This window comes from Micromesistius poutassou, assembly GCF_964030765.1.
Source record: "Micromesistius poutassou genome assembly, chromosome: 6".
NCBI classification, from domain to species: Eukaryota; Metazoa; Chordata; class Actinopteri; order Gadiformes; family Gadidae; genus Micromesistius; species Micromesistius poutassou.
Genome location: NC_140276.1, coordinates 1,267,427 through 1,279,187, shown reverse-complemented (window position 1 = coordinate 1,279,187; position 11,761 = coordinate 1,267,427). Strand labels below are relative to the sequence as shown.

At 51.4% G+C, this 11,761-nt stretch overlaps 1 protein-coding gene across 1 annotated transcript; it reads left to right on the top strand.

The window, feature by feature from the left end:
* Positions 1-343: 343 nt before the first annotated feature.
* frmpd1b (FERM and PDZ domain containing 1b) lies at positions 344-8,616 on the top strand (the record flags this gene model as incomplete). The annotated part of the gene is made up of 7 exons (XM_084469071.1): positions 344-504; positions 2,499-2,625; positions 3,005-3,097; positions 3,421-3,603; positions 4,103-4,304; positions 4,557-5,660; positions 5,814-8,616. The coding sequence occupies 7 exons, from the start codon at positions 344-346 to the stop codon at positions 8,417-8,419; spliced, it is 4,476 nt and encodes a 1,491-aa protein (XP_084325197.1). The 3' UTR covers positions 8,420-8,616.
* Between the last annotated feature and the right edge of the window lie 3,145 nt (positions 8,617-11,761).

Genomic DNA, 11,761 nt, shown 5'->3' with positions numbered 1-11,761 from the left:
CTCGTCAGCTGCCACAGATTTCTGTTAACATGTTTTCATTTAATGGTTGAGATTATAATTTAATTAATTAATTAATTTCTCATGGAAACATAGATAAATTAATCAAAAGGGGGGGGGGGTGGGGGAGGGGATTTAAAAGGAGGAGTACGTTCCTGTATCGTCGGTCATTATCAACATCTCAAACCCTGTGGATGTCTAGACCGGGCCTCATTCCTCCTCTTCCATCATCATCGTCATCATTTGACCAAATTTTTTTTTTAACGCTGTGTCAGCCGTGCTTGTGGCAGCCGGCCCGGGACGGTACCCACCTACCCTACGACCCTCCCTGTAGCGGTGTGTGACTATGCTGCTGCCCTCTCTCTCTCCGCAGAGCGTCGGTGACGTGCTGCAGGAGCGCTTTGCGGTGGAGATGAAGTGCAACACGGCGCTCCGCCTGGCCGCCCTGCACATGCACGAGAGGCTGGACAGCTGCGGGCAGACGCGCACCTCCATCAAGAGCATCACGTGAGTCGAGTGCCCTGCCCCCGCTCTCTCCAAATAGAACCGGATCATGTGTGTGTGTTAGAGACATCAGTCAGATGGATTGTCCTCGCGGGGAAAATCCATTTTTTTTGTATACAATGGGGGCTCGTGTTCCCAAATCACACGGGGGGGGGGGATACAGGATACAAAGTGGAATAGCGCAAACAAAAAAAAAACATCATAAGACTCCTGAATACAAGCAGACTCATTAGGAAGAGAGGTTCTGGTTGTGGACTAGAGAGCGGGATTATTGAGGGCCAGGATTGGCGTTAGATAATCGGCGTAATCTGAGGATTCTGAGGGGTTCTGAGGTTTCCGCAAGTTCTGCATGTCCTGAGGGATTGTGAGGATCTTTAGTTTTCCTGCTGAGGGTTCTGAAGGTTCTCAGGATTGTTAGGGTTGTTGATGGTGCTGAAGGTTCTTAGGGGTCTGAAGGTTGTGAGGATCTTTAGTGTTCTGAGGGTTCTGAAGGTTTTGTCGGTTCTGATTGGTTCTTGGGACTCTTGAAGGTTCTGAAGATTTTTAGGGTTCTGACTGAGGACTTTAAGGGTTCTGAGGATCTTTAGGGTTCTGAGGACAACTGAGGGTAATGATCCAAAACGCTGCAGTGATACGTAGTCCTTCCTCCCTTGTAGCGGGACGTCAGACAGATTTGAGACACCTGCATTGTTGACTCACGGTTCTGATGATGCAGTGGGCCTGTCTATTTATAATTCTATTATCTCACAAGGGAAATGTTCCATGAATCACCAAGCTCTCTGTACCGCTATCTCTGTGAATCCCTCTCCAAATTCTGTTGCTTTGTCCTATCCTGAGCATGAAGCCTTTCACCATGCTCTCCATTATAGTTGAGATGTTATTTATACCAATCCACAGAAATGAACTCTGTTCTTCGGATTTTGGCACGGGACTATCCCTCTGTCTTTAGTCACCGTACTTAATTTGGCATATGCTTTTGGAATCTTATGGAACCTGTTATATAAACACAAAACATTTATCAAATCCTAACAAGAATATACAGTTTCCTTTTGCTATTACTCATTCCTTATTTATTTGGCACCAATTATTTTCCTCCTTTTCTCAGCTCGACATAAGAACAATTCCTTTTTGCAGTTCTGACTTTCATTCACGCGTCACACAATTTCTATTTTCAACGACCTACAAACAAGGATGGTAAATTAACCGCATTTATAAAGTGCTTTTCTAGCCAGTAGCCGCTGAAAGCTCTTTACAATATTGCCTTACATTCACCCAGGGGCGGACCTACCATTAGGCAAACACAGGCAATTGCCTGGGGCCCCGAGATTTCCAGGGCCCCCCAAACGTCTCATACAAAACTGATTAATAAAGTTTTCTTCGATTTAAAGCAATTATTATTTTTTTAGTCTTAATTCGCGTGCTTAAAAATCCATAAAAATGCTTAATCTATCATGATCTTTTGACTGCCCCCCCCCTCCCTTCTCATGCAATGGACTATTCCATGTTACTGCGCATGTGTAGGCTTGATTCAGGAAGACGGTACCAAAACAAACTAGTTGGCGCGGGTTGAGAAAATGAAGCGGAGTTATACGATATATATATATATATATATATATATATATATATATATATATGTACAGTGCAGAACGAGAATGTGGAGGGCCCCAATGACTGGGTTTGCCTTGGGCCCCCAAATGACTAAGTACGCCCCTGCATTCACCCATTCATGCACATATTCACACACAGACGGTGGTCTCAGCCACGTAAGGCGACAGCCAGCTCGGCTGGAACAGTCAGGTCAGGTCAGGTGTCTTGCTCAGGGACACCTCGACACTCAGCTAGGAGGAGCCGGGGATCGAACTAGCAACCTTCCGGTTACCAGCAGCCAACCCCCGCTCTACCTCCTGAGCCACATGCCGGCCAGGATGCTATGAATATGAGTTATTTACCAGTGAGACCTTTGCTCTCTTGCGTTTTCCCCCCCCGGGGCGTGGCAGGAAGGAGTTCGGGCTGGACAGCTTCATCTCCCCCACGCTGCTCAGCAACATGAGGGAGAAGGACCTGAGGAAGGCCATCGGCTACCACATGAAGAAGATCCAGGCGCTGCTGGAACCACGGCAGAAGGTAGGCCCTCACCGTAGACCTCGAAGCAAAGCGGCCGCGGAGACTGAGGCTTAAACGGGTTAGACCGAGTTCCCAACCATCCCCGGGGTTCAGTGAAGGGACGACGCCGAGCCATGCTTTGTAGAGATAGTGGAGGATATAGTGGAGGTCGAATGAAAATGAATGATTAATGGCAGAAGAAAGCGGAAAGTAAAAGGAAAAACGCTACTTCTAGCACAATGAAAGTATGAGTAGACAGGTATAGTGTATTTTGACATTCTGACATTTTCGATTCTGTGTTATAATCCACTGGCGTTTTTTAAAATGGCCTCCCTTCCATGTTTGTCCTCTGGGTTGTCCATCTCCCTGTTCCTCTCTCCTCCCCCCCCCCCCCCCCCAGGTGATCCCATCTCCTCAGGCGCGGCTGGCCTACCTCACCCAGCTGGGAGAGCTCATCTCCTACGGAGGACGGTCCTACACGGCGACCATGATGGTAGGGTAACACACAAAGGTCCTGAATAGCGCCGTATAGTAGCTCTGTTTCGTTCAGGATGATTAACGGGATCGGATTAGGCGTTCAACTGCACACTATCTTGTAAATGGATAGCGTACGATTTAATATTGAGTTGATCAACCAAGGTAATAAATAATTATAATAAAGAGCCCGTTTACAAAATGACACAGTCTGCTAATTTGGACTTAGTGATGGCAGTGTGAGTGACAGGTCTTGATAAACAAGGACGGTAGTTGAGGATTTAAACCAGATAATGTTCTCCATGTTGTCCTTCATTGGACACTATCCCCCCCCCCCCCCAGCTCCAGGACAGGGAGGCGCTGGTCAGCCTACTGGTGGGGGCAAAGTACGGCATGAGTCAGGTCATCAACCACAAGCTCCACATGATCTCCACGCTGGTGGAGTTCAGCAGCATCAGCCGGGTGGAGCTGCTGTCCGAGTCGGACAAAGTCAGCCTGCTGCGCATCTCGCTGCACGACATGAAGGTACGGAGGGTGTGTGTGACGGAGACGGAACCAAACCCTCAATCTCCAGATATCAATGCTCTACTGATCTCTAATGACACTACACGTATGTTAACTACACTGACTACTGAACGGCTTTTTCACTGCACTATTTTGCTTCAGCTTAAAAGTATTTTAGTACATAAAGAATAAAATCACACAGCTCAATATGCCGTTGTCCGTTATCAGTTCGACCCATGGAGAAAAAACACCGCAAAAGTTTTAAGGAAACACAATAGCCGCAGTGATGAGGTTACATAACACACTTCTCCTTCTTGTTTCCACAAAGAGACTCAGAGTCGTTCAACGAGGCTTCAGTCGGCTCAGATGACTCAACCATGTGCCGTGTGTGTTCCTCCTCTCCCCCTCTTACTCCACCCTTTCCTGCCATACCTTCCGCTTGAATCAACCCACCTTTTGCCTTCTCTTTTTTGCAAACTGCCCCCCCCCCCCCCCACCCCACCCCCCTCACTTTCTTCAGCCATTTGCCTTACTCATGGACTCTTTGGCCGCAAAAGACCTAGCATGTCTGCTGGGCGGCTACTGCAGGCTCCTGGTGGAACCCAGTGTCAATGTCTTCCGTCCGGGGCGCCCCAAAGTGAGGGTGCACCGGATCCCTGCTGAGGAAGGTGTGTGTGGGAGGTTCGCCGTTGTAGAGGGCGTGTGCTATGAGTCCCTATCAAGTGAGCAACAAAACTGTTTAATTTAACTTTACCTCACCAACCAAGGCCTTAGCCGCTCATAGACCCAGCTAGAACGCACGTCATCCGTTGAGGGAACAGTTACAGTAACGCGGTGTATGGTTAATGTTATCGCTTCGCATGCACTCGTGTTTTGTCATGTATTATCCGAAATCCGAAATCAACGTGCCTTTAAACGCCCTGTCTTCGGCCCCCCCTGCCGGTTTCTGTGTCGATGTCCCTGGGTGTTGCCAGGTTACGTGTCCCGCTGCTGCAGCGACTCCGACGACTCCACGGACGAGGACTACCCGATGGAGGGGCAGGGCAGCCAGCCGCGGGACCCGGCGAGCCGGGACTGGGAGGAGAGGAGGAGGGCGGAGGAGCAGAAGAGGAGAGAGGAGGAGAGGAAGGAGAGGGAGGCCAACGACGACGGCAAACAGGAAGTGAGGATCATAGTGACGTCAGAAAGCAGGGAGGAAGGGACCCCGGAGGAGGGCGCCACGGGCAGCGGCGGCGGCGGCGGTGGCGGCGCGGGCGTCCCCGGCGACCCGGACGCGGAGACGGGCCGGGAGTCGCCGTGGTACCACACCGACCCGCGGGTCACCAGCAGCTTCTCCAGCCTGTCCAGCGGCTCCATCAGCGCCGCCCTGGAGGAGGGCGGCTCCGCGGCCAGGCCCCCGTCCCGCCCGGAGGCGCTCCGCGGCCGGGGGGCCGGCGGCGGGGGGGGGGCGGCCGCCACCCTGGACGTCCACCACCCCTACATCCTGGACCCCCAGCGGCAGACGGAGGGCCCCGGTCAGGACCGCCGCCTCCGCCACCCCCCCCCTCCTACCCGGGCCCTGAGACCCACCAACCTCAATTACCGCGTTGGCAACGACAACGCCTGCTTGTGCTTCGCCGACCTCTCCAAGGGGGACTTCCTGTCCAGTCCGTCGGGCGCCACCACCACCGACGACGACGACGATGAAGACGACGATGAGGACGACGAGGAGGACGAGGAAGAGGAGGACCGGCGGGGCCGGGGGGGGGGGGCGGGGCAGCTCAGGCGCATCTCGAGGATCCCCAGCTGTAAGGACCTCCGCATGATCGACGACGTCCCGTTCGAGAAGTCGCCGCTGAGCGGCAAAACGAAAAAGAAAACCCCCCCCAGAGTGCCCGTGAGGACCAGCTCGATCCCGGGTCACAGAGCAGACCCCGAGCCGGCGGAGCATCGTCTGTCTGCCGACGAGGAGGGACTCTTCCTCACGCCGTCGCCCAATCCCAAGCCGGCGCCGGGCGTCGGCAAAGAGGTCTCCGAGTCTGAGGACGAGTTCTTCGACGCACAAGAGAGGATAACCCCCCCGGTTCCGGACCTTTCAGGTATGTTTTTTTTTTTAAAACAGGATTTATTTCTGCTGTGCTTAAAGATCTTTTGGTATTTTTGTTTAAATGTGCAGTTATCAAGATTAGGACTTGAAGAGTGAAAAGTAAACATCTAATTCCTCTTTTTATACCTTTTTTTTTTTTTCCAAGAATCAGAAATGGCCGACAGGAAGAATGCGAATCGGCTGAGCGGCGCCTGGAACGGCTCTGTGACGCTGAAAGAGAGGCCTGCGTCATCCAAGAGCAAGTCAGGAGGAACGGTCCATAAAACTGCTCCGGAAACCCTTCCCAAACAGCCAGGCTCACAGAGGTCATCGCAGAAAGCCGAGGCCAAGGTCAAACCCCCGCTGGCGCCCAAGCCCCAGCTTCTGCCCAAACCCCAGAACGTGCCCCCCAGGTCTCCTCAACACGGCCGCTCCTATGCCCAGTGCAACGGGGAGGCCTCCGGCCGTCACTCCTCTGAGCTCCTTGAGATGGAGCCGGAAACGATGGAGTTCAAGTCGGTTACGACCGGCGGCCTGCCGCTCTCCTCGCCGCTGGTCACCGCGGTGCGGCGCAGCCAGCAGACACAACCGATCGCCCCTAATCCGACCCAACAGAGAGGCAAGACGCAAGAGAACGGCGTCAAACTCGACAACCGGCCAACACTGGACAACCAGCCGACACAGGGGAACAAGTCCTGTGTCGTTTCCAACGACAACGTTCACGTTCCCGGTGAGAACGGAACATCTAAAGTGGACGGCAAGAGCAACGGGCGTGTCCCGTCCAGGGACACGCCCGTTGCTCTTGTGAAAGGTGGCGATCCTCCGGCCAAGAAGCGGCAACCCCCGTTGCCGCCGATGTTGTTCTCTAATTTTAAGCAGCCTCCCCCGGTTTCCCCTAAACCCACGTCCCCCGTTGACCGTGACCGATGCCCCCTCTCCCTCCCGGCCAGCACCCCCGTCTCCCCGAGTGATCCCATGAAGGTGTTCAAGGACGGCCTCACCCCGCCCAACGGCGTCCACCCTTGGGGCAGCCGCAACGGCGGCGGCAGCGTCCAGTCGGGCCCCAGAAGGGTCTCCCTGAGCCACGAGAGCCTGTCGCCCAAGAACGCCGACGCCCCCCTGAGCCTCACCACCTCCCTCACCTCGTCCTCCTCCAAGGGGATGGGGGCGATGGAAGGCAGGGAGCCGGGGAGGTCCGGCTCGGGGTCCGACCTGAGAACCAGCTCCTCCAGCCTGGGAGGCAGGCTGCCCGCGTCCGCCCTGAGAGGCCGGATCCAAGCGCTGCCCTGGTACATGACCCGTTCCCAGGAGATCCTGGGAACCCTGGACTATCCCTCCACCACCTCCATCAACGGAGACACGTCGGGCTTCGGCTCGGGGCTGTCCGTGGCCAGCGGGGCGTCCGACCTGAACAAAACCCCCGTCAAGGACAAGGACGCCGTGGCTCCGAAGAACGGGAAGGGGAAAGAGCTGGAGGAAGGGGCAGAGGTCGTCATAGCGACCATCAAAGAGGCCCAACAGGTGACCTCGCTCATGAGGAGTCGTTCCGGCGAGACGAACGGCTCGCACTCGAGCTTGTCGACCCTCAAGGACGGCGGCTCGCCCGGCGACGGCGTTTCCTCAGAGCAGCCCCAGTCGCGGCCCCACTCAGGAGTAGGGCTGGGGGGCGTGCCCAGCGTCCCCGTCGGCGGGGACTCTCCGTCCTCGTCGCTGTCCGAGGGCGCCCCCCCGCAGCCGTCCAAAGAGGCCTGCGGCTGCCGCACCGTCTACGCCAACTGCTTCAGCGGCGACGACGCCGAGGAGGGCGTGGGCTTCGACGAGGAGCTCACCATTTACGAGTTCTCGCGTCGAACGCGGCCCAAGCCGCCGCGGCCCCCCGTGATCCCGTCGCCGACCTCCACCTCTCCCTCGCCCAACCCCACCATCTTGTCCTTGCTCAAGGACAACCCGCGGCCGCTGTCCACCTTCTCCACCGCCTCCGCCGAGCTCAGCCCCCTGATCTCACACCCGGCCTCCCCCACGCACGGATTCAGCGGTCCCCTTCGCTCCCTTTCCAACAAGCGCTACGGCGGACTGAAGGGGGGATTCGCCTCTCTGCGTCAAGACATTGACCACCTTCTACTGGTGCTAGAGAGGGGGACAGTGGACTGGGCCCAGCAGGTGCCAAGCACGGATTCAACCGAGGACCAGACGGGTCCGGCCAGGCAGGCAGGCTTTGACGGCGGTGACATCCCATCGCTGCTCCCTAAATGTCCCGGACAGGGCACCGCGTTCATGAGCGAAGCTGAGCGAAGTCTCCTCCAGGCGGAGGCGCGGAGGTTGGCGACCGGCTGCCAGCGAGCCACGCGCGTGGGCTGGGCCCCCGACGAAGCGCTCCGGTCCTTATCCAACAGTTTCAGCGCACTGGTCCAGCTGTCCGCGGCCTGCCTGCGGACTCACCCCTGCCCGGGCTGTGAGGTCTGCCGTAACGGGGGCTTTGCCGAAGACATGGAGGACGAAGGCGAGGAGACCTTGGACAAACTGAAGGAGATAGTGGGTCTCTACCGGGAGTTTGTCGGCGATGTGGAGACCGCCGGCACCGGCGTTGGGGTGGGGGCACGGAGCAGCGGCCTCACCGGGACCGCTCTGGGACAGGGGGACGGCGAGGGGGTGAGGCTGCTGGCTAAGCGTTGCACGGTCCTCATCTCGTCTGTTTTCGCCCTCACGCAGCTCTTCCGCACGCGCTCACCTGACACCTCAGAGGCTCCTAGCCATGCACCTCTGAACTTCTGACCTCTGAACTTTGTGAACTCTTCCCTGTGGACTGTAAAGGCCGGAATAAACAGTAAGTGACAAGAAGAAAGGGCTGGATGAATCGACTACTATTTAGCACAGAGATCTGGTTTGGGATTTCCATGTTATTGTACAGTAAGTGCCATGCACATAGAAATCTCACACACACACACACACACACACACACACACACACTCACACTCTCAAACACACAAACAAACACACACACACACACAGCTCCCAACTGAAAAGAGGAACTTCCATTGATTGGCCTCTTCTCGGACTGATAAGGACTATGCATTTGTAAATATGAATTTTATAACTATCTTACAATTCTCTTATTTTATGATACAATATGTGTATGTATGTAAGTATGAATTACCCACGTATGTATTTATGTATTTATTTTTAGAGATATTTGTACAATGATCTGTAAGGTTTCTCTTGATGTCATTAATATGTTTTATTTTTCCTTGTTCATGTGTCACGCATCAAAACATGGAATTTTCTACCTCCCTTCCTATTGGCTACAGTCGGTTTAGGAACAAACAGTATTATTTTGTGTTTTGCTTTAAGTGTTCCTCACCTCCACTTAAAGGCGTAATCGTTATTAAGTTTTGGTATTTTGTATATTATAGGGAAAATACAACGTATTATGGCGTAACAGTTTCAAAACCGAATATCTCAACCCTTTTGGTTTGTACACAAATAACGGTGCCACCTTTTAAAAAAACGTTTATTTATACTTTTTAAAAGATTTGCCAATTATCATAAATCTATACCGTGACGTGGTATAGCACTTTTGTTACAGATTGCACCTTTTTTAGAGAGCCTTCGCTTTATTTTTGTCCTACTACCGGCTCCTGACTGACTCTTGAGCGAATGCCTCTGAAGACTTCCCTCAAAACGGGGTATGCAGTAAAACACAAGTAGGCATCGGTCCATCCAAAGGACACTATTTTTTCAGTGTGGGTTGTTTGCGTGGGCCAGGGAGAGGTTAACACCGCGAAGAGCTTATTTATGTTGTTTGTAAAAAAAAAATAATAAAAAGAGGTTACAAGCGAAAATATGTTCTCGTCAAGGCACAAAGCTGACTGTTAAACTTTACCTAGATGTAGCAAATATCCAAAGTCTTAAAACACTGAGCCACAAACGTCGTGCGAGACAATTTCTCAACATCGGAGTGCACACTCATTAGATAACACAACGATCAAGTGATTGACTGCTGTATGTTGGAGTCAGACCTGTATACATATATTTATGGACACACTGTATGTTTAGATCCTATTCCGCTCATCCTTAGTTTATGGCTATGCAAACATAAGCACCCTACCCCCCTGAGTATAATTTAAATGTTTTTGTTGTGTTTTAATTAAACAAAGAAAACAGCATCTTCTTTATGTTTGTCTCTGATGCTATGGAGACCTCTGTTTGGAATGATTGTCTTGGTCTTGGTTCTAGTACTAACTGCATTACAGATTGCAACGTTATGCAAAGTTGCATGGCATTAATGATTTTTAATAACGACTTCTGTCTACTTTGTCTGTGAAAATGTCCGTAAAAGAGTAATATTGCTTGATCGGTTTGCTTATGCACAGTGTCCAGTAATGAACTCATCTGTGTCACATGATGCCACCCACCTGTTAATTACCCAAGAGAAGGACTCGTTAGGAATCGTTACCCATGGCACAATGTAAAACAAAACATGTCCAATTTGAACTTTGAACTCAACATATAGGTTTGTCAAAGGCAATGAAAGACTTATTTAAATCCCCTGAAATGCTAAGGGACAAAAAGGAAATGTTCTGTTCATTCTTTGAAGGAGAAGGCCATAGATGTAGTCGTTTACTGCTCTCGATTGCGAAGGACTTAGGATGAATGGAAGAGGACCTCAGACACAACCTGTTCATTAAGCAGAACTTAACGAACGTCTTAGAAAAAAGCTTCCACGTCTGGACCCCCCCTCCATCGTTCTTCTACAGGTGAAGTGAAAGTGTAACAAAACATTGAATATTTGTAAGGCTATTCATTTTTTTTTCATCTTTCATACCCAACACCAATAACACTGATGTACCAAGAAATGTATGTAATGTAAGAAAATAAACCACACATTAACAAAAACATAATAGAGGTTGTTGTATGACTTAATTTACCGACGACCATTGTGATAAAAACCTGCCGAGTTCATCTGCAGGTTGCTGTGGTCTCCTCCATAGACCTCCAGAAAGCTGCCAAGTTCTTGAAAGACATGTTGATACCGCTCACATTCCTGCAAACTGACACTGCACTTGTGTAAACAGCAGACAGGCAGCATATACTGGCCTATTATTCTAAGATGGATTTGCACAGCCTACATTGACTTAGGGATTTGTGTGTATGCATCCACCAAGTCTCATTGTATACTTTGTGTATTCCTTCCTTTCAGGTACAGCGTGTAGTTCTATGTGCTATGTTGTCCTTGGGTGGGGAACAAGAGCGCCTGGGCAGGTTTGTGATAATCTGGTCCAGCAGTCCTAGTACGTTATAGCAGAAGGACTACGGGGAGACGGCACGGAGTCTAGGTCAGAACCAGGACTTCAAGGGGTGGCGTTGGGCCTCGTTTCCTGTCTGCCATCAGACTGTGATTTGTGATTTGTGAGACTAGTGTACATCAATGCAATCATTGTGCTGTATTATTAGAAAACATTATCCAAATGAAAGCCATTTCAACAAACATGAGAGGAGCGGCGCCAGCAGCAGCCACTCCTCCAGACCAAGGTCCACTCGTCAGATTGCCTTGACCTTAATCTGATCATGAACAGTCTAAGTTCTCAACACCGCTGGCTTGGCAGAGCAACAGGGGCCGCTGCCAGCTTGACAACAGCTTTTGTGGATCAAAGTCAAGAGATATAGGATATAGGAACTTGACTATTGCGCCACCAATGGCTCTTGAATGTGCAAGTGTGTGGTGTTGTTGACAATGACACAATCATGCAAAAGTGTGGTTTCGACAGACTTCCTTGCATGGTTTATGTGTATGTTTGTGTAAGGGCAACACACACCTCAAGAAGAGTAAGAATGCACAATAGGTGCAGGCTTGTGCCCCTATAGTGAAGGGAGGGACAGAAGGTGGAGCATAGGTCACAAAACAAAATGGAGATCCATTAACAGAACTAGAACACATTGGTGTGCTATTTATTTTTATTCAATACATTGCTGTTGTGATATATGAATTGATATATGTAGTTAATCAGATACTAACAGTAAGCAATCCATCACAATTTCTATTAAACTTTGAACTAAGCTCATAGCCTTTCGTTTGGAAAAATATCTGACAATCTCCTCAAAACCCACACTTTTGTA